Genomic DNA, 27,945 nt, shown 5'->3' with positions numbered 1-27,945 from the left:
TTCACAGAATTGTGGGAGAGAGACTCTTTGAAAGTAAAGAAGGTCATCAGCATGGAGAAATTTTGACCCAGGTTCCAGATGACATGCTGAAGAAGAAAACAACTACTAGAGTAAAATCATGTGAAAGCAGTGTGTATGGAGAAGTAGGCAGTGCTCATTCATCTCTTAATAGGCACATCAAAGATGACACTGGACACAAGGCATATGAATATCAAGAATATGGACAGAAACCACATAAATGTAAATACTGTAAAAAACCTTTCAACTGTCTCTCCTCTGTTCAGACACATGAAAGGGCTCATAGTGGAAGGAAACTCTATGTTTGTGAGGAATGCGGAAAAACATTTGTTTCCCATTCAAGCCTTCAAAGACACAGGATAATGCACAGTGGAGATGGACCTTATAAGTGTAAATTTTGTGGGAAAGCCTTGATGTTTCTCAGTTTGTATCTTATCCACAAACGAACTCACACTGGAGAGAAACCATATGAATGTAAACAGTGTGGTAAAGCCTTTAGTCATTCTAGTAGCCTTCGAATACATGAAAGAACTCACACTGGGGAGAAGCCTTATAAATGTAATGAGTGTGGGAAAGCATTCCATAGTTCCACATGCCTTCATGCTCATAAAAGAACTCACACTGGGGAGAAGCCATATGAATGTAAACAGTGTGGGAAAGCCTTCAGCTCTTCCCATTCCTTTCAAATACATGAAAGAACTCACACGGGGGAGAAGCCATATGAATGTAAGGAATGTGGAAAAGCATTCAAGTGTCCCAGTTCTGTTCGTAGACATGAAAGAACCCACTCTAGGAAAAAACCCTATGAATGTAAACATTGTGGGAAAGTATTATCTTATCTTACCAGCTTTCAAAACCACCTGGGAATGCACACTGGAGAGATATCTTATAAATGTAAGATATGTGGGAAAGCCTTTTATTCTCCCAGTTCACTTCAAACACATGAAAAAACTCACACTGGAGAGAAACCCTATAAATGCAACCAATGTGGTAAAGCCTTTAATTCTTCCAGTTCCTTCCGATATCATGAAAGAACTCACACTGGAGAGAAACCTTATGAGTGTAAGCAATGTGGGAAAGCCTTCAGATCTGCCTCACTCCTTCAAACGCATGGTAGGACTCACACGGGAGAGAAACCCTATGCATGTAAGGAATGTGGAAAACCATTTAGTAATTTCTCTTTCTTTCAAATACATGAAAGGATGCACAGAGAAGAGAAGCCATATGAATGTAAGGGTTATGGGAAAGCATTCAGTTTGCCCAGTTTATTTCATAGACATGAAAGGACTCACACTGGAGGGAAAACCTATGAATGCAAGCAGTGTGGCAGATCCTTCAACTGTTCGAGTTCCTTTCGATATCATGGAAGGACTCACACTGGAGAGAAACCCTATGAATGCAAGCAATGTGGAAAAGCCTTCAGATCTGCCTCACAGCTTCAAATTCATGGAAGGACTCACACTGGAGAGAAACCTTATGAATGTAAACAGTGTGGGAAAGCCTTTGGATCTGCCTCGCACCTTCAAATGCATGGAAGGACACATACTGGAGAGAAACCCTATGAATGTAAGCAGTGTGGGAAGTCTTTTGGATGTGCCTCGCGACTTCAAATGCATGGAAGGACTCACACTGGAGAGAAACCGTATAAATGTAAGCAATGTGGGAAAGCTTTTGGATGTCCCTCAAACCTTCGAAGGCATGGAAGGACTCACACTGGAGAGAAACCCTATAAATGTAAGCAATGTGGTAAAGTCTTTAGATGTTCTTCACAACTTCAAGTGCATGGAAGGGCTCACTGCATAGACACCCCATAACCCCAGGCTTTAGGAGGCTGAGGTGGGAGGACTGCTTAAGCCCAGGAGTTCAAGACCAGCCTGGGCAACATGGTGAGACTCTATTCTAAAAATTAAATACATAAGTAAAAAGAGTTGCAGTTGGTGGTGCTGGCAGTTGAGAAATCCGTGGCTGGGATACAATGGCATCTGCTGGGCAGGGCAAAGTCACCGAGGGAGAATGGCTGGGCAGGGGGCTACTGGAACAAAATGGTGGTCCGGGTCTCACAGCAGCCGTGACTTTAAAGGGAGGGAGAGGTGGGAAAAGGTGAGGGCTCCCAGGATGCAATGCCAGAGACATGGTGATGTCCTTAGGTCCAGGACTGCTGGGGGCGATGGCACCTGAGGGAGGTAGGTGTGGAGCATGAAGGAGCACAGGGTGAAGTTCAAATCATGGCTGAGGCCAGTTCAAGCTGAGGGTAAAGGTGCCTGGGGGAGGGCATGAGAGTCAAGCCAGGTTTAGGGGACAGGGGAGAGAGTTTCTAAGTTGTATGGGTCTGCTGAGGGATCCAGAATGACTGGGTCCAGTCAGGGAGTTAGGAGGATTCAGAGTGAAGGGCTGGATCCTGGACATCTGTGCAGGCCAGGAGGGAAGAGGAAGGCAGTGGCAGGGAGCATACAGTCCATGGGTATTGGGTGTGTGTCCCGTCAACCTCACATCATGCAAAAACGTAGGACTGAGTTGTGATGAGTTTATTCAAGTGAAAAGCTGGGAATGGCCCTTCAGGAAAACACACACGCCAGAGAAATGGGCACAGGACTCCAAAGACAAGAGTTCTTCCTTAGATTTTCAATGAATCATTTTCACCAGTCCTAACAGTCTTCAGGTCACCTTTCCTTCTGTTCTAACTGCTCTCCTTGTACCCTTGGGAGGGTTTGTGATGCTGTCCTGTTTGGAAAAGCCATGCTGCTCTCTTTACACTTCACAGTAGTTTGGTTTGGATCATTCAGATGCTCCTTCCTTCATATAAGGTTGAGGAAAAGGAGACACATCTGACCCATCCATGTGTGTTTGTGAAACAGGCAGCAGCAAATAATTATTCAGTTTTAGGAATTAGGCTCACACTGGAGGGAGAGGTCAGAGCCCTTCGGGGGAATATTTATGAACAAATAACAGATGATTAAATTCTCCAAAGCAAACAACTTTTCTACTTGAGAATAAAGTGTTTCTAGTTAAATTATGCAATTCATTCAGCAATCTAATGTTTCATGTAATATTGATGATCCTACTAATTATCCTGATGTTCTCTACTTAATGCTTAATGAAAAATATGGCACTTCAAAATAGCTTCTGCAGCAAGGGAAGATACATTTTAAGACCCTTTTCTGGGGTGGGCACGGTGGCTCACACCTGTAATCCCAACACTTTGGGAGGCTGAGACAGGCGGATCACGAGGTCAGGAGATCAAGACCATGCTGGCTAACATGGTGAAACCCCGTCTCTACTAAAAAAATACAAAAAAATTAGCCAGGCATGGTGGCGGGCACCTGTAGTCCCAGCTATTCGGGAGGCTGAGGCAGGAGAATGGCGTGAACCCGGGAGGCGGAGCTTGCAGTGAGCCAAGATCACACAACTGCACTCCAACCCGGGCGACAGAGCAAGACTCCATCTCAAAAAAAAAAAAAAAAAAAAAAAGACCCTTTTCCCCAAAGCATACTGGAATTCACAATTATAAAGAAATTCACTATTATAAAGAAATGTGGGTCAGGTGCGGTGGCTCATGCCTATAATCTTAGCACACTGAGAGGCCAACCTGGGTGGATTGCCTGAGCTCAGGAGGCAGCCTGGGCAACATGGTGAAACCCCATCTCTATTAAAAATACAAAAAAAAAATTAGCTGGGCATAGTGGCGGACACCTGTAGCCTCAGCTACTCAGGAGGATGAGGCACAAGAATTCCTTGAACCCAGGAGGTGGAGGTCGCAGTGAGCTGTGATTGCGTCATTTCACTCCAGCCTGGGTGACTGAGCGTCTTGCTCAAAAAAAAAAAAAAAAAAAGAATGTAGAACAGAACTACAGAACTGAGGTCCACTCATGTTACCCAGGAAAACTGGATACTTACACTGAGGTTTGATGGGCTAGAAAGAAAGGCTTTTATTGCAGAGCCCCAGGCAAGAAGGACCAGGAAGATAAAGGTTCAAATCCTGGCCTCCCCGAAGGCATGGTGGATCATGCCTGTAATCCCAGTGCTTGGGGAGGCTGAGGCAGGGGGATCACCTGAGGTCAGAAGTTTGAGACCAGCCTGGCCAACATGGTGAAACCCCATCTCTACTAAAAATACCAGATTAGCCAGGTGTGGTGGCGTGCACGTGTAATCCCAGCTACTCAGGCGGCTGAGGCAGGAGAATCACTTGAACCCAGGAGGTGGAGGTTGCAGTGAGCCAAGATCGCGCCATTGCATTCCAGCCTGGGCAAAAAGAGTGAAACTCTGTCTCAAAAAAAATAAAAGATAAAATAAAAAAATGGTATGCTTTGTTTGTTGTGTGTTTGAGAAAAGATCTCACTCTGTTGCCCAGGCTGGAGTACAGTGGTGCCACCATGGCTCACTGTAGCCTCCAACCCCTGGGCTCAAGCGATCCTCTCACCTCAACCTCCCCAGTAGCTGGGACTACAGGTATTCACCACCACTCCTGGCTAATTTTAATTTTTTTTTTTTTTGGTAGAGATGAGGACTCCCTAATGTTGCCTAAACTAGTTTGGAACTCCTGAGCTAACGCGATCTTTCTGGCTAGGTCTCACAAAGTACTGGGATTACACTGGGACCTGATAGCATTCAGAAATATGCCAACAGTGCAAGAGCAAAATTTTTTGGGGGGCAGAGGGAGAAGGGCTATTTTCAATTTCGTTTCAGAGTTAAACTATAAGCTAAATTCCCTCCCAAGGTTAGTTTGGCCTATGCCCAGGAATGAACAAGGACAGCTTGGAGGTTAGAAGCAAGATGGAGCCGGCTGGGTTTGGTGGCTCATGCCTGTAATCCCAGCACTTTGGGAGGCTGAGGCGGGCAAATCACGAGGTCAGGAGTTCGAGACCAGCCTGGCCAACATGGTGAAACCCCGCCTCTACTAAAAATACAAAAAATTAGCTGGGCGTAGTGGCGGGTGCCTGTAATCTCAGCTACTCGGGAGGCTGAGGCAGGAGAATCTCTTGAACTTGGGAGGTGGAGGTTGCAGTAAGCTGAGATCATACCACTGCACTCCAGCCCTGGCGACAGAGTAAGACTCCGTCTCAAAAAAAAAAAAAAAAAAAAAAAAAAGTAAGGTGGAGTCAGGTCGGATCTCTTTTCACTGTACTAACTGTCTCATTTATAACTTTTGTAAAGGTAGTTTCAATCTCCCTTTGGGTTTCATAACACCTTATTCTTAAGGTGTGGGCTATAAGGATGGAAAAAGGATGAAGACCACTTTAACTTCTTCCCGCTGACAGGGGATGTAGTGGGGGTAGGTGCTTACCCCAAAGTGTGAGAAGTGGAACCACTTTGCAGCCATCTGAGCATGCTCACATAGGCTGGGTTGGGGTTCGAAGGCTTGCATGACAAAGGCATTAGTATTCTCATCTATAGTTTTAGTACAGTATTAATATTTATGCAAACAGCATACTATAGTTTTAGCACAGAACAGTGAACTATAAGGTAAATAATGAGTCCCAGGATAAAGAGTGAAAGTCTTAGCTTTAGAAGCCTTTGTAGAATTGATCTTAAGCTCTGAGGGATATAGGTAAAAAGCCCTGAGAACCGGCCAGGCATGGTGGCTCACGCCTGTAATCCCAGCAATTTGGGAGACCAAGGTGGGTGGATCACCTGAGGTCAGGAGTTCGAGACCAGCCTAGCCAACATCATAAAACCCCGTCTCTACTAAAAATACAAAAAATTAGCTGGGTGCGGTGGCAGGTGCCTGTAATTGGAGCTACTCAGGAAGCTGAGGCAGGAGAATCGCTTGAACCCAGGAGGCGGAGGTTGCAGTGAGCCGAGACCCCACCACTGGACTCCAGTCCAGCCTGGGCAACAAGAGCAAAACTCAATCTAAAAAAAAAAAAAAACAAAAACAGCTTTGAGAACCAATCAGACATGGGGTCATTAGCAGCGAGAGATTTGAGTCAGAAGTTGTTAGATTGGGATAGACAGAAAAGGGCAAATTTAAATATCTTCTCCCATATCTTTTTAGTCAATTTCCTAGTTCTGAGACTAAATTCTTTTTAAAAATTGGCTTTGTTGAAACTTTGTTCGCTAAGGAATCTGATTATACTTTTTAAAGCCTTGAAGCCCAGCCACAGACTTATCTATACTGCAAATATCCGTATGAGTTGAGTGAATTTTCCTCCTGTCAAGGTCCCAAGATAACTTGGGGCTCCTGGGCCTGTCAGAAAGTGACATTCTTTTTTTTTTTTTTTTTTTGGAGACAGAGTTTCACTCTCGTTGCCCAGGCTGCAGCGCAGTGGCATGATCTTGGCTCACTGGAACCTCCACCTCCCAGGGTCAAGCGATTCTCCTGCCTCAGACTCCCAAGTAGCTGGGATTACAGGTGTGCGCTACCATGCGCAGAGATGGGGTTTTACCATACTGGCCAGGCTGGTCTCGAACTCCTGACCTCGTGATCCACCCACCTTGACCTCCCAAAGTGCTGGGATTACATGCATGAGCCACTGTGCCTGGCCTGGAAATTCTTAATACTATTTTCCCATAGAGTACTTTACAAATACTAAACCTCTATCATTTTTCTTGAATGGGGGTCATCCTGTTGCCCAGGCTGGAGTGTAGTGTCATCATTGTGGTTTACTGCAGCCTCAAACTCCTGGACTGAAGTGATTCTGACTCAGCCTCCTGAGCAGCTAGAACTACAGGTACATGCCACAATGTCTAGCTAGTTCTTTGTTGTTATGAAGTCTTGCTGTTTTGCCCAGGCTGTTCTCAAACTCCAGGCCTCTAGCAATCCTTCCACCTCCACCTCCAAATAGTTGGATTACAGGTGTGACCCATTGTGCCCAGTTTATGAAATATAGGATTTTAGATAAAATGTTTTAAGAGTAAATAAATGTGGCAGCGAGGCACGATGGCTCACACCTGTAATCCGGCACTTTGGGAGGCCAAGGCAGGCGGATCAACAAGGTCAGGAGATCAAGATTGCGCCACCACACTCCTGCCTGAGTGACAGAGCAAGACTCTGTCTCAAAAAAAAAAAAAATTGCGCCACCACACTCCTGCCTGAGTGACAGAGCAAGACTCTGTCTCAAAAAAAAAAAAAAAAAAAAAAAAAAAAAAAAAAAAAAAAGAAAAGGAAAGAAAAAGAAAAAATGGCCAGGCGCGGCGGCTAATGCCTGTAATCCCAGCACTTTTGAGAGGCCGAGGTAGGCAGATCACTTCAGGCCAGGCCAGGAGTTTAAGACAAGCCTGGCCAAGGTGATGAAACCCTGTCTCTACTAAAAATACAAAAATTAGCCAGGGGTAGTAGCGCACTCCTGTAATCCCAGCCACTCAGGAGGCTGAGGCACAAGAATTGCTTTAATCTGGGAAGCAGAGGTTGCAGTGAGCCGAGATCGTGCCACTGCACTCCAGCCTGGGCAACAGTGAAACTCTGTCTCAGAAAGAAAAAATAATTATTATTATAAATAAACAAATTTGATGCTGGGCTTATTTCCTTCATTTGCTTTTCTTTTTTTTTTTTTTTGGAGACAGAGTCTCGCTCTGTCGCCCAGGCTGGAGTGCGATGGTGAGATCTCGGCTCACTGCCACCACTGCCTCCTGGGTTCAAGCAATTCTCCTGCCTCAGCCTCCCAAGTAGCTGAGACTACAGGTGTGTGCCACCATGCCCAGCTAATTTTTAGTAGAGACGGGGTTTCACCGTGTTAGTCAGGATGGTCTCGATCTCCTGAACTTGTGATCCGCCCGCCTCAGCCTCCCAAAATGCGCTATGAGCCACCGCGCCCAGCCTTTTTTTTTGAAACATAGTCTCACATTCTAAGATTTTCTAGAAAGACATTGCTTTGTTTTGTAAGTGTAAATTACCTTAGAGTTCTGTAGTGATCTTCAATATTCTGGTCTTTCCATTTATTTCCTAAAATACAGAATCAGGAAAATAGTCTTAATTAGTATAAAGCTATAATAAAAATAATATTCTATGTTCATGGTACACTGCATCCATGCCTCATTTATTCACTGACATATTCCTTGTCCATATTCCAAATCACGGAACAGCATTAATGAGCTAAAAACACGTTCTCTGCTGGGTGCGGTGGCTCACGCCTGTAATCCCAGCACTTTGGGAAGCTGAGGCGGGTGGATCACGAGGTCAGGAGATTGAGACCATCCTGGCTAACACAGTGAAACCCTGTCTCTACTAAAAATACAAAAATTAGCCAGGCGCGGTGGCGGGTGCCTGTAGTCCCAGCTACTCGGGAGGCTAAGGCAGGAGAATGGCTTGAACCCAGGAGGCGGAGCTTGCAGTGAGCCGAGATGGCGCCACTGGACTCCAGCCTGGGCGACAGAGCGAGACTCCATCTCAAAAACAAAAAAAACAAACAAAAAACAAAAAAACATGTTCTCTAATTCGCTGAAGGAAGTAAGTAATATTGTCACCCTCACCTAGAGAGGACAGGTTCCCGAAGGTTTCCTGCATCACATCTCTGTAGAGATTCTTCTGGGAAGGATCCAGCAAAGCCTACTCTCCTGGGTGAAGCTCACATCTACATCCTCAAAGACCACTGAGTCCTAAAACATCTCACACGTGTAAAGAAGGATGGGTGAGACTGACAGCACTGGGGGCCTAGACTCTATTCCTAAAAAGTTCCCATGATGCTGTGGACTCCAGACATTTATTCCATGACTTGGTTATCACTTGGTGTACACCCACTTTCCTCCATAAAGCAATTCGGATGCTAAAACTGAACTAAGCAATACCAACAGCAGAACAGGAAATGTCTTCAGTGAATCCAGAAAGAAAAGCATGCTGCCTGGGCTGTCCCTAATGTCTGTCTGTAGTGTGTGTCTACAGCACCTGTCATAACAAAGTCCTCTGAATTCATATGCAGAAAAATGTTAACATTAGCAGTCCTGAGAGTGTGTTTCCTTGAAAATGCCTGTTCACAAAGTTTAACCATTGAGGATACCTAAAAGGGAGATTTTGTTCTGATTCAATTAGCAAAAAGAAAAAACAAAAAAGCACAACAACTCGATTTTTGCAAGGGACTCAACCGACCTAACTGACGAGTCATAACTAACTAAATCAAAAACTGAAGAGCAGAAACCTTTGTGAGAAACAGTATTGTGGTAGAAAAACTTAAATTGTAATTGATGAACTGCTGAAGGCTGAATGGGGACAAGGTTCAGAGGTAAAACCTCCAGGGAGCTCAGTCTTAACAAAAAGCAAATGTTTATCAAAATTTAAAACTTTTGCCCATGAGAGGACACTACAAACAGAGGGAAAAGGCACCCTACCGAAATGTGAAAGTTTCCCTCATTCCCCTAGCAGGTGTGTGTTGGGGTTGTGGCTCGCTTCTACAGTGCCCCGTTGCTCAAACCTCTAGGGGAGCATACAGACAGGCAGGCTGTGGGGCTCCGACCCCACAGCAGTGTCAAGGGGTGAATGTTTATAGCTCCTGAAGCCCCAGTGGGCGCGTGTTACAGGTGCTCTCTTAGTTTGCCTATAGGCAGCTTGTGTTAATGAGCTCAATGAGACCCTCTACCTTGTCGCAGGGACAGAAGGCTTTCTGTATCCTGGGTTCTTGCCTTAGTGTACTGGAAGAATCAGATCACACGTGGGCTTGGAGAATGAGTGAATAGTTTTATTGAGTGGAAGTGATAGGGGAGCCAGAAGCAAGATGGTCTTCCTGGGAGCTGGGCTGCTCGATGGCCCTGGCTCAGCCAAACTCTGCCTTGTCCTGCCAGTCCCGCCAGTTGACGGGCTGCCTCATCTGCCAGTTGATGGCCTGCTGGCGTGCCAGTGCCTATCGTGTGCTCTTCTGCTGGTGTGCTCCTCTTGACAACCAGCTGTTTGTGTGTCTGCCCACTAGGGTCTGGGGTTTTTATAGGCCCAGGATGGGGCACGGTGGGCCAGGGTGGTCTTGGGAAATGCAACATTGGGGCAGGAAATGACTGTCCTCACCTAGGTCTGTGGGGGTGGAGCCCTAGCCAGGGATCACACCCTCCTCTACCCAGCACTTCCCTTACCCACTTCGGTATTATTTAAAGGGACCACGCTCTTCCCTTCCCGACACGTCCGTATCACCATGACATTGGAGCAAATATAAGTAAGTCATGCATCTGGCAAGGTCTTAATATTCAGAAAATATAATCAACTCCTACACTCAACTACAAAGAAAAAAATTCAAACACCCCAAATATAAAGTTTTGGAAAGAATGTTGAAAAACTGGAACCCATGTGCTCTGTCCAAAGGATTGTAAAATGGTTCAACCTCTATGGAAAACAGTATGGTGGTACTCAAAAGCTAATTTAAAAAATGTTATCTTCCAGCAACCCATTTCCAGGTCTATTTTTATTCAATTCAAATAAATTGAAAATAGGATCTTGAAGAGATATTTGAAAACCATGGTTCACAATAGCCAAGAGGTGGATCAATCCATCAATGTCTACTGATGGCTGAATGGATAACCAAAATGTGGTAAGCATATACATACAATGGGATATTATTTAGCCTTAGAAAATAACATCCTGTTCCATGGTATAAGCAATGGTATACTAATTGCAAAAAGCCAGTCACAAAAATAAAAATACAGTATTATTCATCTTAGAGAAGTAGATTTGTCAAACTATCTTAACTGTACATGTAAAATTCCTTCAGCTGGTACATCTTAAGATTTCTTACAATACTTAACTATAATAAATTATTGTACCAAGTAAAAAACTAATTCCTTAAAAGATGGGAAAGTATCTGAATGACATTTCTGCAAGATACATACAAATGGCTAGTAAGCACGCGAAAGACTGTTGACATCAGGAGTCATTAGGCACAAGGATTTACACAATGTAGTTGAGTGGTTATTGAATGTTTTCCCCTCATGAAAAATATTTATAAACAAAATTTAAAAATTTACATACAAGTCAGGTGCGGTGGCTCACACCTATAAATTCCAGCACTTTGGGAGGCTGAGGCAGGTGGATCACTTGAAGTCATGAGTTCAAGACCAGCCTGGCCAGCATGGTGAAACCCTGTCTCTACTAAAAATACAAAAAATTAGCCCAGTGTGGTGGCATACATAGGTAATCCAGCTACTCAGGAGGCTGAGGCAGGATAGCAGCTTGAACCCAGGAGGTGGAGGTTGCAGTGAGCCCAGATTGCGTCACTGCACTCCAGCCTGGGCGACAGAGAGAGACTGTCTCAAACTTACACAGAGCCACTTACTGCTCTGTCAAAAAATAAACAATATTGCAGCAGTTTCAAATGTATCACTGGGAACACATAGTTGATAATGTCCACTAGAGAGAGGAAATGGGTGTTCTGGAATGTGGGGAGGAAACCAGAAATTTAAGGATTTATCATCAGCCCTAGCAAGAACTAGGCTGGGGGAATCTCAAGACTCCTTCCTTGACCAAAGTTGAGTCAGGCTCCTCAGAACCCTCTTCTTGACCAGACTTAGAGCTTAGAATGCCCTCAAACTTGGTATCTAATCAAGTTCCATTTCCCCCATCTATGATAATTAATCAGTCTCCCAACTCTTGACACCTAACCAAATTCCATCCTCTCCCTCACCCTGCCCTTTAGCTATAATTCTCTTGTTGATGCATTCAAGATTGAGTTCAATCTCTTTCCCATATTACAGTTCTCCCAACACATATTGCAATTGTGTTGAATGAAGCCTTCCTTGACATTTTTAACAAGTTTTCAGTGCAATCTCCCTTTGCATGGAATAAGGACTTAGACTTGAGACCCTGCTTCCTATGACTGGAATGGTTGGTGATAAAAAGCTGCCTTTCTTTGGGGAGGAAGGAGGGTGTCCTGGGAGTGTCTGTACTCATAAATCCAAACACAAGGTCAGATTTCTCTCCGGATGACCACTTTGTTGTCATCCCATAAACTGGGAGAGACTGGGGACTGTGGGCACACCACTGCCAGAGAGAACTGCAGGGTAGAGTTCATTTCCTGCAGTAATGGGCCACGATGCCTCAGAGTGCTGGCTACCAATACAGCATCTACCCTGTGTCATGAAGGGGAATGAACAGATTTTCAATATGGAAGGTTTTCTCTCATTTGGGGAATTCTCTTGTCAAATTCCCCACCCTCTTCTTCTCTTTTTTTTTTTTTTTTTTTTAAAAGCATATAGCACCCAGTATTCCCAGGCATTCTCCATCCATTTACTAACCAGGCCCAATCCCGCTTAGCTATGGCGAACAGATGCGTTTAGGGTGGCATGGCCACACAGGCTTCAATTTCTTGATGGTGTTTTTTGAAGCACAAAAGTTTTTTGTTTTTGTTTTTAGACGGAGTCTTGTTCCGTTGCCGAGGCTGGAGTGCAGTGGCATGATCTCGGCTCACTACAACCTCCACCTCCTGGGTTCAAGCGATTCTCCTGCCTCAGTCTCCTGAGTAGCTGGGATTACAGGCGCGTGACACTACGCTCAGCTGATTTTTCTATTTGTAGTAGAGACGGTGTTTCACTGTGTTGGCCAGGCTGGTCTTGACCTCCTGACCTCGTGATCCACCCACCTACGCATCCCAAAGTGCTGGGATTACAGGTGTGAGCCACCATTCCTGGCCAGATGCACAAAAGTTTTAAATTCTGATGTAGTCTAAATGACATACTTGTTCTTTGATCCTGGGGCTCCTGGTGTCATGTCATAGAATCTTTTTCCTAAGTCCAAGATTATTAAGATTTTTGGCGCCAGGTGTAGTGGCTCACACTTGTAATCCCAGCACTTTGGGAGGCCAAGGTGGGAGGATCGCTTGAGGTCAGGCGTTGGAGACCAGCCTGGCCAACATGGTGAAACCCCAAATCTACTAAAAATACAAAAATTAGCTGGCAATGATGGTGCACGCCTGTAATCCCAGCTACTCGGGAGGCTGAAGCATGATAATCACTTGAACCTGGGAGGCAGAGGTTGCAGTGAGCAGAGATCATGCCCCCGGGCAACACAGCAAGACTCTGTCTCAAAAAAAAAAAAAAAAGAAGGCTAGGTGCAGTGGCTCATGCCTGTAATCCCAGCACTCTGGGAGGCCGACGTGGCGGATCACGAGATCAGGAGATCAAGACCATCCTGGCTAACACAGTGAAACCCCATCTCTACTAAAAATACAAAAAAAATTAGCCAGGCATGGTGGCGGGCGCCTGTAGTCCCAGCTACTCGGGATGCTGAGGCAGGAGAATGGTGTGAACCCGAGAGGCAGAGCTTGCAGTCAGCCAAGATTGCACTACTGCACTGCACTCCAGCCTGGGTGACAGAGCGAGACTCTGTCTCAAAAAAAAAAAAAAAAAGAATGTATTCCAATATCAAACAGCAAATTTCAACAATGCAAAGACCACAATTACTTTTGTACCAACTTTTTCTGTTTGTTTTGTTTCCTCCCACACGTTTTGAGTTTTCTCCCTTGGAATGCGTAGGAAAGGAAAAAAAAAAAAAGTTTTCTTTCTTTACATTTCTGAGACAATCCAGAGGACAGGAATCATTTCTCTTTCCTCTCAGGAGCAAAATCCAATTGGCTGACCAGCCATGTATCTCCAAATAATGGAAACTGGGGTTGAGGGAGAAAAGCTGAGCACCCCAAGGGGATTGGTTATCTAGATGAAGAGTATACCAAGAGTCTCCTCCCACCACAAGGCATTCAGCTGCTCCCTTGGGAGGCCCCACTCCTCTACTTCAGGCTGTTCTCTTGGAGGCATGACTCAGGGGCTGATATGCACTAGGCTCTCCAAGAGACATGGCAGTGGTGGGCATCTTGGCTCAGCCTAGGCAGTTCTGAAACCCAGGACCAGGAAAAATTGGAGGGGGAACGGAAGACAGATCATTCTGTAAAGTTTCCAAAAAGGAACCTCAACCCAAAGACATCCTGATGTCTGTGCCTAGGAAAAACAAAAGGAGAGGCACAAAGATTTTGTTCACTGAGATTGTGTGGTGATTTTTCTCTGCCTTCTTCTCATGTGAAATTTTCAGAAATAGCAAACAAATACTTTAAAAAGAATCATCTATTGCTCTGTGATAAAATAATAAACAATTAAAATACACTGCATCTGTTTTAAACAGAATGAATAAATACAATGTTGTACTATAAAGAAGAAATAGTTGATAATATTGTGAACTGGAGAATGGAGTTGATGTTGGAAATGTGGGAGAGAAACTGAACATTTAGGATTTTTACTGCAAGCCCTGGAAGAGTTAGCCTCGGATACAGGGTGGAGAATAGGAGACACTGCATCCAATCTATTTGGAAAGTAGGGGGAAACCAGTCCCCAAGGGGAGTGTTAAAAAATTTAAATAGGCCGGGCACGGTGTCTCACGCCTGTAATCCCAGCACTTTGGGAGGCCGAGGTGGGTGGATCACTTGAGGTCAGGAGTTCTTGACCAGCCTGGCCAACATGGTGAAACCCAGTCTCTACTAAAAATACAAAAACTAGCGGGGCGTGGTGGTGTGCGCCTGTAATCCCAGCTACTGGAGAGGCTGAAGCCGAAGAATCACTTGAACTCGGGAGGCGGAGGTTGCAGTGAGCCGAGATCACACCACTGCACTCCAGCCTGGGCAACAGAGCTAGACTCAGTCTCAAAAAACAAAACAAACAAACAAAAAATTAAATGAGACAATGCACTGTGGCTCACACCTGTAATCCCAGCACTTTGGGTGAGACACAGAGGCAGATGGATCACTTGAGCTCAGGATTTTGAGACTAGACTGGGCAACCTGGCATCTACAAAAAATACAACAATTAAGTCAGGTGTGATGGTGCATGCCTGCAGTCCTGGCTACTCAGGAGGCTGAGGTGGGAGGACTGCTTGCACCCAGAGCCCAGGATGCAGATGTTGCAGTGAGCAAGACCCTGTCTCAAAAATAAATAAATAAATAAATAAATGAGAAACAATAAGACTGAACTGTGTATAGTGCCCTAGGACCTACCTAAGGACCCTGAAATACAACTCAAATACAATTCTGATAAAATAATAATTTATAGGGAAATGAAATTTAGGCTTAACCAACCCAAATCCCCCAATTAACCTGATTACATAACCAGAACATTTTCTACCTGTACAGTCTGTGAAACTAAAGCCAAAAATTTGAGCTGTTCCATCTCTAAATTATCTTGAGCCTTAAAGCAATGTGATTAAGATGGCATTGAGTCACATGACAGGCAGCTGGAACTTTCCTTTCCCAGACTGTGGATCTGCCTTTTTGTCTTCACTCTTACCTATATTGTTTCACAAAATTATGTAAATGTTGAAATGTAAATGTTGAAGGGAGCCAGGGAAGACCCTTCCCTCTTCACTCTTGATCTCCATTATAGATGAACTTTCATCTTGCCCTTTCTCACACAAAGACTTCATGGCTATCACACTGTCTTAAGCCGGAATGTTCAACTCACTCCTTTTTTTTTTTTTTTTTTTTGAGACCAACTCTTGCTCTGTCACCCAGGCTGGAGTGCAGTGACACGATCTCGGCTCACTGCAACCTCCACCTCCTGGGTTCAAGCAATTCTCCTACCTCAGCCTCCCTGAGGCAGAAATTTAAAAAATAAACATGCATTCATTCACTCCAAGAAAAGTAACAGGCAAGGCAAAGGTTAAAAAGAAAAGAACAAGTTTTCCTCTGCCTAGCAAGCTCACTTCAAAGACAGTTATAATGCTGTTTGAGAAGTCAAAGCCAAAAGAATAGGTTCCAGACATCCTCCCTCCAGAATGAAGGTGAAGGAAAAAAAAAAAAGGAAAGAAGTCTGTATTTAGTCAGTTCTTGTTTTTCTTTAAATGCAGCTACAAGGCCACCAGCTATGCAAGGCCACAAGTTATGCTATGCTATCGATTACATGACCTATCACTGTATGATTAACTACTTTTGTTTTGCTTCTGTAAGTTTGCTTATAAAAACCTCGCTCAGTCTTTGTTCAGTGCTCAGCTTTTTAGATGTGAATCCACTGAGCCGGTGCATACCTTAAATAAACAATTCTCCTGTTCCTTGTATCAGTCTCTCTAGTCCTTTATTTCCCACAACATCCCAAGTAACTGGGATTGCAGGTGCACGTTGCCACAGCCAGCTAATTTTGTATTTTAGTAGAGATGGGGCTTCATCGTGTTGCCCAGGCTGGTCTCAAACTCCTGAGCTAAGGCAATCCACCCACCATGGCCTCCCAAAGTTCTAGGATTACAGGCATGAGCCACCGCACCTGGCCAAACTCATTCTTTTAAATTGGGAAAGAAATGAAAATCAGCTGTCAAGAAAATAAAGGCCTAGGAGGAAAAAAGCAAACTGTAACAAATTAAATTGTTGTACCTCATACATCAGCCTTCTATGGAAAATGTAATACTGTTCAATTTCTTTGCCTTTTGCCTATATAGGGAAGAATTTAACATCTGACTTCAGAGCACTGAGCCATTTCTCTGGAGTCTGTGTTTTCCCAAATAGGCCATTCTCAGCTTACTACTTGAATAAATGTTTCAAAACTGGAATCTGATCTTTTCAATTACTTCAAGCTGACAAGTCCAAAGAAGGCGACTGCATCACTGTAACCACTCTAGTATTTAATATGGTTTGGCTCCTCATGCAACATATTGTAAACCAAAAATATTGGAGATGCTTCTGGATCAACTTAGAAGTTTATTTTCCCAAGGTTAAGAACAGACCCAGAAGAAATCAACATGGAATCACAGAAACAGTCTGTGACTTTCTCCAAGGACAATTTTGAGGACTTCAATATATAAAGGGGAAAAGTGTGCTGGATAGGTAAGAGGGAGGGTTAGTATGTAATCCACATATTGCAACAGAAAAGAAGCAGGCAAGAGAACAGTCAGTTAGATATTTGTGTCTCACCCAGTAAATCAACACTTTACATGAGATACAGTTTCCTGTGGAGATATATAACTTTTTTTTTTTTTTTTTTTTTTAGATGCAGTCTCGCTCTGTCACCCAGGCTCGAGTGCAGTGACTCGATCTTGGCTCACTGCAACCTCCGCCTCCCAGGTTCAAGTGAGTCTCCTGCTTTAGCTTCCTGATTAGCTGAGATTACAGGCACAGGCCACCATGCCTGGCTGTTTTGTATTTTTAGTAGAGACAGGGTTTCTCCATTTTGGTCAGGCTGGTCTCAAACTCCTGATCTAGTGATCCGCCTGCCTCAGCCTCCCAGAGTTCTGAGATTACAGGCGTAAGCCACTGTGCCCGGCCCGAGATACATAAATTTTTATCTGTAGCTATTCACTTAGCAACAAAAAGAAAGGCAACTTCTTGCTTGACTCAGCTTTTAGCTTAATATTTTCCTTTTGGTATAAAAATTGGGGTCCTGAGGTTTTATTTTCCTTTCACATTATAAAAGCCTGTCCTCCAACCTATAAGCCGTTAACAAAATTAAGCAGCCCCCCACCAACAACTAAGTGAACTGACCTGCTCTTGGCCAAGATCACCAATAAAAACTCTCAAAATGGAGTTCCCCGTTGTGACGGGAAGATCGGAGTAGCCTCCTTATACTGTCTCCCTTTTAGAATCTATACACAGCAACTGATCTACATTCATGTTCATTAGACATCGATAGACTCACAAAACAGATTCTGTGGCAGTAAGACACGAAATTACAAACATCGTCTAAAGGGACTTAAGGAAAAGTGTAATTCATGTCTCAGAATTCATAAAATCTGGTGACACAGGCCTGTTTTTTGGGCAGGGATGGAATCATGTGACAAATAACAGCGCCTCTTCCTACAGCACTCCTTCCTACCGCCTCTAAAAATTTTAAAAATATATATATATATTTCCATAGGTTTATGGGGAACAGGTGGTATATGGTTACATGAGTAAGTTCTTTAGTGGTGATTTGTGAAAATTTGGTGCACCCATCACTGGAGCAGTATACACTGAACCTAATTTGTAGTCTTTTGGTTTTTGGGTTGTTTTTGAGATGGAGTCTCGCTCTGTCGCCCAGGCTGGAGTGCAGTGGCAGGATCTCGGCTCACTGCAACCTGTGCCTCCTGGGTTCATGCAATTCTCCTGTCTTAGCCTCCCGAGTAACTGGGACTACAGGCATGTGCCACCATGCCCAGCTAACATTTGTATTTTTAGTAGAGATGGGGCTTCACAATATTAGCCAGGCTGGTCTCGAACTCCTGACCTCAGGTGATCTGCCCGCCTCAGCCTCCCAAAGTGCTGGGATTACAGGCGTGAGCCACCACGCCCGGCCCAATTTGTAGTCTTTTATCCCTCACACCCACCTTCCCACCCTCCCCATTCCCCACCGTCCATTGTATCATTCTTAGGCCTTTGCATCCTCATAGCTTAGCTCCCACTTATGAGTGAGAACATAAGTGATGCTTGGTTTTCCATTTTAACGAGCTACTTCACTTAGAATAGTCTCCAATTCCATCCAGGTTGCTGCAAATGCCATTAGTTCGTTCCTTTTTATCCACCTCTAAATTTTAGACCAAAACTTCACACTCTCAACCAACTGCCACCCACAGAATCCCTCAACCACCTGTGCCTTCTAAGCCCATTACCACAAGTCCTGCCTTTCGGCCAAAGGAACTCATACCTTCCAAGCACTAAGTCATGATTTTCCCTGCAATTCCTGTCTCCCTGAAATGAATAAAACCAAACTGTCATGAGCTGCCTCGGGACCACTTACTCCAGGCTGCTTGGGGTTGTTTCCCTCGGCCAAGGTGTTTCATAACACTGCAACCTTCATCTCCCAGGTTCAAGCGATCTTCCTGCTTCAGCCTCCGGAGTAGCTGGGATTACTGGTACCCACCACCATGCACAGCTAATTTTCATATTTTTAGACACAGGGTTGTGGGCAGCAAGCCACCCGGGTGCCAAGGCAAGAGACCGAGGGCACAAGCTGTTGCAGTATAATAAAGAAAATATATAGAATGAGAATAGTTATACTAGAAATAGATTATAGATATGATTATATATGAGTATCATTAATCATTAGTTTGTAGCATTGCTCTTTACTCCAATATTATAATAATCTTTGTTCTACAATTATAACCTGGGAAAAACCAGGCCATACAGAGATAGGAGCTGAAGGGACACGATGAGAAGTGACCATCGTGGGGCTTAATTCTTGTCTTCTAGCTTCTAGCTGTATTCCTAAACAGTGATAAGGAGAAGAAATCTGGATTTGCTTGTTCATAAGCCATAAGTTCTACAACAAGTCGTTGGCCATGGCTATCAGGGATAGCTTTTTCTGCTGCGTCTTGAAGATGGGCAATAAAGTCTGCATAGGGTTCATGTTGTCCCTGTCTGACGGCCATAAAAGATGGGCATACCTTGCCATCATCTTGAATCTTATCCCAAGCATCTAGGCAACATTTTCATAATTGTTCAATAACCTCATCATTTAGAATAGGATGATAATTTAACCTTAGATATTTCAAAACTTAAAGAACAAATGTTTGAGGCCTCACAGGCTCATTTAACTACTGTTCCTGATTCAGACATTTTTGAGGGAATAACTAAAGGACTGTCTGATCTTAATGCCTTTAAATGGATCAAACCCCTCAGAGGATCACTGTTGTCACTGGCATTATTAATATTGGTATGTTTATGTTGTCTACTTCTAGTTTGCAGATGTCTCCAAGGAGTCCAAGGACAAGTCCAAAGACAGAGACAAGCAATGATGGCGATGACGATCCTAGTCAATAAAAACGGGGCAGATGTCGGCGGCAAGCCACCCAGGTGCCAAGGCAAGAGACCGAAGGCACAAGCTGTTTCCAGTATAATAAAGAAAATATATAGAATAAGAATAGCTATACTAGAAATAGATTATAGATATGATTATATATGAATATCATTATCATTAGTTTGTAGCATTGCTCTTTATTCCAATATTATAATAATATTTCTTCTACAATTATAACCTAGGAAAAACGAGGCCATACAGAGATAGGAGCTGAAGGGACACGGTAAGAAGTGACCAGAAGACAAGTGTGAGCCCTCTGTTACGCCTGGACAGGGCCACTAGAGGGCTCCCTGGTCTAGCGGTAACGCCAGCGCCTGGGAAGGCACCCGTTACTTAGCAGACTGGGAAAGGGAGTCTCCCTTTCCCCGGGGGAGTTAGAGAAGACTCTGCTCCACCACCTCTTGTGGAAGGCCTGACATCAGCCAGGCCCACCCGCAGCCATCCGGAGGCCTGACCGTCTCCCTGTGATGCTGTGCTTCAGCGGTCACGCTCCTGGTCCGCTTTCATATTCCACCCTGTACACCTGGCTCCGTCTTCTAGATAGCAGCAGCAGAAATAGTGAAAGTACTAAAGTCTTTGAAATGCATAGAAGAAATCATGACGTAAGCTGTCCTCTCTCCCCATCTTAGCTACCAAACAGGGAAGGGCCCCCTGTGTGGCGGACACGTGACTCACGTGACTTTACCTATCACTGGAGATGACTCACACTCCCTACCCTCCCCCCTTGTCTTGTATCCAATAAATAACAGCGCAGCCAGGCATTCGGGGCCACTACCGGTCTCCACATCTAGGTGGTAGTGGTCCCCGCGGACTGTCTTTTTTTCTCTTTGTCTTGTGTCTTTATTTCTACGATCTCTTGTCTCCGCACACGAGGAGAAAAACCCACAGGCCCAGTGGGGCTGGACCCTACATAGGGTTTGTTGGCCAGGCTGGTCTCAAACTCCTGACCTCAGGTGATCCACCCACCTCGGCCTGCCAAAGTGCTAGGATTACAGGTATGAGCCGCCAGGTCAAAATAAAACTTCTTTAAGTTATTTTACAGTTTGGCTTTTTTTTTTTTTCCGTTAACAAACAAGTCATGACCCGGTGTTTCTCCTTCATGATTGGCTGTTTGCCCAAAATAATCTTTACTTGTTAACAGCGTCTCAGTTTAATTTTTAACAGAAGAAACGTGTGACTGGGAACCCCACACATGAGGCGGGATTCCCTCCATGACTTCCGCACAGTTTGGGGAGACGCGGGGCTGCGGGCGCAGAGCTCCCCAGAGACAGCTCCGGGGCAGGGGCCCCAGTCGCCGCGCAGGGACAGCAAGACGCCAGGGATCCCGACTGCCGCCCAGACCCACCCTGAGGCCAAGGGGACCCAGGGCTGAGCTGCGCCAGGGGAACTCGGGCCTCAGACCCCCGAGTCGCAACATGGAGGCCCGCATTCCGCCACAGCCGATTCCGCGGTTCTGACCAGACCGTCCCCTAACCCCCAAGCCCACCTCGGGGTTTCCGGCTCCGCACACTCACCATTTTTCAGCTTCCAGATATTCCGGCGTCTCCTGCAGAAGTCCCGTGAGCAGTCCAGGACACGCGCAGGCAACAGAAAGACAAAAGCTACGGAGGAGGCACCTGGTCCCTCTCAGAGCAGAAAAGAAGGAATCCCGACCTCTGCTTGGCTCCAGCAGCCAGGCAATGAGAAGACTGGCAATGCGGGGCCCTCATTCCGGCGGATAAACAGTTGTCAGGGCCCCGCCCCAGCACCCCGATTGGATAGGGCATCCTAACCCGCCCCCTCAGCCCTGAGTGACAGCAGAAGCCCTGGGTAACAGGGCCCTGCAGAGCCGGTCGCTGCTGTTCCAGCCGCAGGTTCTCTAAATGAGCTCACTTTCAGCTCCCTGTTCTTCGGATACTGGCATTTGAGCCAAACTCGCTCCTAACTGCTACAAGGGACACTGTTGTCTTTTTCACTCAATGGGGTCCTTCGTCTTGCACAGGGTCACAAATGTGTGTAGGGAATTCCAGACTCAAGAGTCCAATGGAGGTGAAGGAAATTAAATTTTTTTACCCCAAAATATATTTCTTTGACTTTTTTTTTTTTGACACTGGGTCTCACTTTGTCACCCAGGCTGGAGTGCAGTGGCGCTATCCTGGCTCACGGCAATCTCCACCTCCTGGGTTTAAGCGATTTTACTGTCTCAGCTTCCCTAGTAGCTGGGATTACAGGCGTGCTCCACCACCCCTGCTAATTTTTGTATTTTTAGTAGAGACGGGGTTTCAGCCAGGCTGGTCTCGAACTCCTGAGCTCAAGTGATCCGCCCCAGCCTCCCATAGTGCTAGGATTACAGGCGTGAGCCACCGCGCCCGGTCACTCCTTTGACGTATTTTGAAATCGTGGCCGCTTGGCCAACAGTGTGGTCTTGCAAATGTGCCTTTGGGAGGAAAATGTGCATCTGCGGAGAATCTCCGTTAACAAAGCCATGGCCCCCTCCCTGCTTATTTCCCTTCACCGGAACTAGTAGAGATTCGGGGTCTGACGTCTTTAAAACCTGAACACAGGTAGGAAGCTGTGACTCACGCCTCCAATCCCAGCAATTTCGGAGGCCGAGTCTGGAGGATCCCTTAAAGCAAGCTTGTCCAACCTATGGCCTGTGGGCTAAGGACGGCTTTGAATACAGCCCAACGCAAATTAGTAAACTTTCTTAAAATATTAAAAACTTTTTTTTGCGATTTTCTGCCGTGCACTGTGGGTCACGCCTGTAATCCCAGCACTTTGGGAGGCCGAGGCAGGCAGATCACAAGGTCAGGAGTTCAAGACCAGCCTGGCCAATATGGTGAAACCCCATCTCTACTAAAAATACAAAAATTAGCCAGGTGTGGTGGCAGGCGTCTGTAGTCCCAGGTACTCAGGAGGCTGAGGCAGGAGAATCGCTTGAACCCGGAGGCGGAGGTTGCAGTGAGCCAAGATTTACGCCACTACACTCCAGTGTGGGTGACAGAGTGAGACTCCGGCTAAAAAACAAAAAAAAAAAACAGAGTTTTTTGCGATTTTTTTCCTTTTCTTTTTTTTTTTTTTTTAGCTCATCAGCTATCATTAGTGTTAGTGTGTTTTCTGTGTGGCCCAAGACAATTCTTTCAGTGTGGCCCAGGGAAGGCAAAAGATTAAAAGATTGGACATCCCTGCCTTAAAGCAAGGAGTTGAAGGCCTGGTCAACACAGGGAGACTCCCATCTTTATTATTTAAGTATCCAAATAAAAAGAAAAACGTTAAAAAGTTGGAAAAGAAGCATTTCTCTTCTCTCTGTGAGAGCCTTCATTTATATAACAGTCCATCTTTGCTAGCCAAGCCCCTTTCTTTCCCTCTCTCAGAAGATGTCTTGCCACTAAATCCGATTTGCCAACATAACGTGTGATTTTTGGACCATACTGAGTCTGCATTCTTTGCTGTCCTCAGGATGGTATATAAGCTTTTCTGTGTTACTGTTGAGGAGTCTTCATTCTGAAGGCTCTTGTGTGTACATACTAAATAAATTTGTATGCCTTTTCAGAGTTAATCCAACTGCCTCATGTCAGTGAGTTTTCAGCAAACCTTTAGGACAGACACCAAGGGCCTATTGCCCCCACAAAGCCACCCCCTTTGCCTCAGAGCACGAGGGGAACCCAGACCAGGCCAAGAATGACCGCACCAGGAGGGAGAAGCAGATGTCCTCCGGGGAGCCAGAACTGGAGATGAGGCAAGACCAAGGCTTCCTCATCTTCGCTCCCCTACTCCCACCCCACGCCCCCTCACAGTGTAGAAATGCTCTCTCCTTCCAGATCTTCATTTTCCGCAGCAGGAAACTCTCACCTGGTGACAATTTAAGCTTCTGACCTAAATAAACTGTCAACTTCATAAACCCTTTGTTATAAGACAAACCCAACAAGTCTCACTGAGGCTGACCTTCACAGATTTTCTTCATATGTAATAATTAGTCTGACCCCAGCGACTCTATACATGTCAAAACCAAAACACTTCCCAGAAAATGGCCCCAGGCTCCAGAGGGGCAACCTCAGAAAGGATGGAACCCCCTAAGTACACCTGCACGAGGGTCTCCTGCTTTCCAGGGCCCTGCAGCTTCTCAGAATCCACACTCTGCAGCTGTTCTGGGCAGCTGGAGGCCACCTGCAGGGGAAGGCAGGGGGCCCCGGAAGCCCCCAAGGAGCTCCCTTTCCCTTCCTCTGCAGGCTCCACACTGGCCTCAGGCTCTGCTGCCCCCCTGCAGGTTATTCAGCTGCTTCTCACTTCACTGATCAGTTTCATGAGACAAACACCCTCAATCCCACTGTGTGAATAAGACACCAATAGGGTCCCTGCTCTCCTCATGATTGTGTGTATAAAGTGGGGAAGCCAAATTCTAAGATATTTAAATGCATTAAAAGACTTCTAAATCGCAACGTCGGTAGTGGCAGCTGAAGGCCCTGCAGCAGCAGCTGTTCTAAAGCACAAGCCAGGCAGTGGGACGGGGGCTTCTGGGATGTGGTGCCTGAGGTGGAGAGAGGCAGCAGTGCCCACAGAGCTCGGGCATGGAGGATCTGATGCCCGCCAAAATGGTAGTACCCAAAGTAGAAAGTTCGCATTTTCGGCCGGGCACGGTGGCTCACGTCTGTAATCCCAGCATTTTGGGAGGCCTAGATGGGTGGATAACCCGAGGTCAGGAGTTCCAGACCATCCTGGCCAACATGGCAAAACCCCATCTCTACTAAAAGTACAACGATTAGCTGGGCGTGGTGGCAGGTGCCTGTAATCCCAGCTACTCAGGAGGCTGAGGCAGGAGAATCACTTGAACCTGGGAGGTGGAGGTTGCAGTAAGCCGAGATCAGGCCACTGCACTCCAGCCTAGGCGACAAGACTGAGACCCTTTCTCAAAAAAAAAAAGGAAAAAACTTGCACTCATTCTCCAAGCCCACGTGTGATACCATTCTTCCAGTATACCAAGGCAAGAAACTTAGGATACAGAAAGCCCTCTGTCCTTGTGATAAGGCAGGGGTCTAACTGAGCATGGTTCATGGTAGCTTGGAATTCCTGGGCTCAAGCCATCCTCCTGCCTCAGCCTCCCAAGTAGCAGGAACTACAGGCAAGTGCCACCATGCGCAGCTAACATTTTTTGTTAATGAGGTGATGTATCATTATGTTGCCTAGGCTGGTCTCACTCCTAGCCTCAAGCAATCATCTGTCTTTGGTCTCCCAAAGGGCTGGGAGTAGAGGTGTGAGCCACTGTGCCTAGCCTATGTCACATTTAAATATTATGTTTTTAGAGAAAATTTTCTAAGAGTAAATAAATGTGATGCTGGTCTTATTTCTTTTATTTGCATATTTTAAACATTTTCAGCCGGGTACAATGGCTCACTCCTGTAATTGCAGCACTTTGGGAGGCCGAGCCGGGCGGATCACCAGAGGACAGGAGTTCGAGACCAGCCTGACCAACATGGAGTAACCCCATCTCTATTAAAAATTCAAAATTAGCCGGACGTGGTGGTGGGCGTCTGTAATCCCAGCTACTCGGGAGGCTGAGGCAGGAGAATCACTTGAACCTGGGAGGCAGAGGTTGCGATGAGCCAAGATTGAGCCATTGCACTCCAGTCTGGGCAACAAGAGTGAAACTCTGTCTCCAAAAAACCAAAACATTTTCAGGCAGTATAAGATTTTCTAGAGAGAGAATGCTTTATTTTGTGAGGGAAAATTACCTTAGATTCTTCCTGAGATTTTTGTACTGATCTTCAATGATCTGGTCTTTCCATTTTTTTCTTAAAATACAGATCCATAAAAAATTGTCCTGATTGCCAGGCACGGTGACTCACACCTGTAATCCCAGCACTTTGGGAGGCCGAGGCGGGCAGATCACAAGGTCAGGAGTTCAAGACCATCCTGGCTAACATGGTGAAACCCCATCTCTACTAACAATACAAAAAAAATTAGTCGGGCGTAGGTGGCGCACGCCTGTAGTCCCAGCTACTTGAGAGGCTGAGGCAGGAGAATGGCGTAAAACCTGGGAGGTGGAGCTTGCAGTGAGCTGAGATCCCGCCACTGCACTCCAGCCTGGGAGACAGAGTGAGACTCCATCTCAAAAAAAAAAAAAAAAATAGTCCTGATTATAAAATTATGAGTTTTTTTTTTTTGGAGATGAGGGTCTCACTCTGTCACCCAGGCTGGAGTGCAATGGCATGATCACAGCTCACTACAGCCTCAAACTCCTGGGTTCAGGTGATTCTCCTACCTCAGTCTCTCAAGTAGCTGGGATTACAGGTGCATGTCACCATCCTGGCTAAAAAGTTTGTAGAGATAGGGTTTCACCATGTTGCCCAGGCTGTTCTCAGACTCCTGGGTTCAAGTCATCCACCCACCTTGGCCTGTCAAAGTGCTGGAACTACAGGCATGAGCCACCATGCCTGGCTATTATAAAATTAGTTTAAAAATTATTAGATTCTATGTTCACAGCTCACTGCAGCCATGCCTGATTTATCAAAGTTTTCCCTGTCCACGTTCCAAATCACTGAACAGCACTGAAGAGCTAGAAACACTTGTTCTTTAATAAACTGAGGGAAGTAATATTGTCACGTGATAGTTTAAATGTATGTTCCCACCCAATGTCATAAGGAACTGTAATCCCCAATGTTGGAGGTGAGTCCTGATGGGAGTTGTTTGGGTCAGGGGGACCTATGGCTTGTTTCTCTCATGGCTTGTTGCTGTCTTTGTGATAATCAGTGAGTTCTAGTGAGCTGCACCTTCCTACACCACTCTCTCTGTCTCACTCCTGCTTTCGCCATGTGACTGCCTGTTCCCCGTTCACCTTCCGCTATGATTGAAAGCTACCTGAGGCCTTCACCAGAAGCTGAGCAGATGCTGGTGCCATGCTTCCTTTATAGGCAGATGCCAGGCAGACGTCACTGTGAATCACTGTGCCCAGCAATGAATAATTCTTTACAAGGGGACAAACCCTGTCTGGACATGGTGGCTCATGCCTGGAATCCTAGCACTTTGGGAGACTGAGCTGGGAGGATTGCTTGAGACAAAGAATTAGAGAACGGCCTGGGCAACACAGCATAATCCTGACTCTATTACTTAAAATTCTAAATAAAAGTCTGAAAAGCAGCATTTCCCATCTATTCTCTCATCTACATAACAAGGTCTCCTTTGCTAGCCAAGCTTCTTCTTTTCCTATAGCATAATCTGTCTTGCCATTAAAAATGACTTCCCCCCCAAACCTGGAATTTTTTTGGCCATGCCAAGTCTGCATTTTTCCTGGCCTCAGAATGGTATGTAAGCTTTTTTGTCTTATTGCTGGGTGGGTCTTCATTCTGAAGGCTCCCATATATACATGTTAAATAAATTTGTATGACTTTTCTCCTATTAATTCGCCTAAGTTCCTTGATCTGAAAATTTTTTTCCTGTTTTCTCACCTTGTTTTATTAAAAAAAGTTCAAAAACAAGCATATCTAAAAATGAGCATTTTCATATCCCAGAAATCAAGGTATTTTCCATATATAACCAGAAAATGCTATTTAGTGATTGCCTAACATCAACACAGAGTGATATTAAAACCTTATTGTGTAAAGTGGAATTCTGGAAGCTTAGCTTTGAATACATTTCACTTTGTCTGTGAAACATTGGAGAGAGTGTGGTGTTATGGTATGTATTGGTTTTCATCCAGGGTAATGTTGGGTATGTTAGGCCTCTGGGGAAGGCCCCTGACCTTCTGCTGCCCTCCTTCCACTCTAATGTTTCCCCACCTTTTTGATTGTGGGTCTTAAAACCCTCCCATGAGAGAGTCCCACTGACTTCATGAAGAGTTTCAGCCTTGGAAATACTCATGATATTCCCTATCTGTAGCTGTGTGTCTGAAGTTAGCTCAGAATAAACCACAAATGTGTAGACTGCTAAAATAACTTACTTCTAAATACTGAAACTCAAAAATTGCAGATTTCTTTGTCTAAGCGGATGCAGAAAAGCATAAGTTATAAAGCATCTGGACTTAAACAGGCACCAACATCACTGCCTTCTAAAATTAGTGGCCTTCCTGGCATATGAACACCCTTTGGGCCTGTGCTCCAGTGTCCTCTTTGGGGTGCTCCTTGGGCTCTTTGTGAAGCATCAAGACACCCCCATAGTCTAGGCCGATGTCAGGCTCTCCAGTGTGTCCTGTTCATCACCCTCAGCCTGCACTTTCATTGTCACTGTCATTGGCCATTCCAACACTGTGTTTGCATCCTGTGGAAAGTCCCATTTGGGGTCAAGTGGATGGTGTTGTTTCTACTCTTTGGTGAA

The 27,945-nt window shown here is 45.4% G+C and overlaps 1 protein-coding gene and 1 long non-coding RNA gene across 6 annotated transcripts in view; one reads left to right on the top strand and one right to left on the bottom strand.

Moving 5' to 3' along the window:
• The window catches only part of LOC129020134 (zinc finger protein 433), a 38,068-nt gene extending 17,403 nt beyond the window's left edge, over positions 1 to 20,665 (top strand). For 3 of the 5 annotated variants that reach the window (XM_054464058.2, XM_054464057.2, XM_063657889.1), the window contains one exon: positions 8 to 3,851. In XM_054464058.2, coding sequence (XP_054320033.1) covers positions 8 to 1,832 — 1,825 coding nt within the window. In that variant the 3' untranslated portion in view covers positions 1,833 to 3,851. Of the gene's footprint in view, positions 1 to 7; positions 3,852 to 19,540 lie in introns of those variants that run through there. The other 2 variants (XM_063657888.1, XM_063657890.1) reach the window with 1 other exon arrangement.
• Positions 1 to 21,423, bottom strand: part of LOC129020138 (uncharacterized) — a 30,165-nt gene extending 8,742 nt beyond the window's left edge. The window contains exons 1-2 of the long non-coding RNA XR_008495770.2: positions 21,174 to 21,423; positions 7,849 to 7,897 (exon numbers count right to left, since the gene is read on the bottom strand). This is a non-coding gene — a long non-coding RNA (uncharacterized LOC129020138). The remainder of the gene's footprint in view (positions 1 to 7,848; positions 7,898 to 21,173) is intronic.
• Positions 21,424 to 27,945: the final 6,522 nt, after the last annotated feature.

This window comes from Pongo pygmaeus, chromosome 20, assembly GCF_028885625.2.
Source record: "Pongo pygmaeus isolate AG05252 chromosome 20, NHGRI_mPonPyg2-v2.0_pri, whole genome shotgun sequence".
In the NCBI taxonomy this organism is placed as follows: Eukaryota; Metazoa; Chordata; class Mammalia; order Primates; family Hominidae; genus Pongo; species Pongo pygmaeus.
This window is presented reverse-complemented; position numbering and strand designations above follow the sequence as displayed.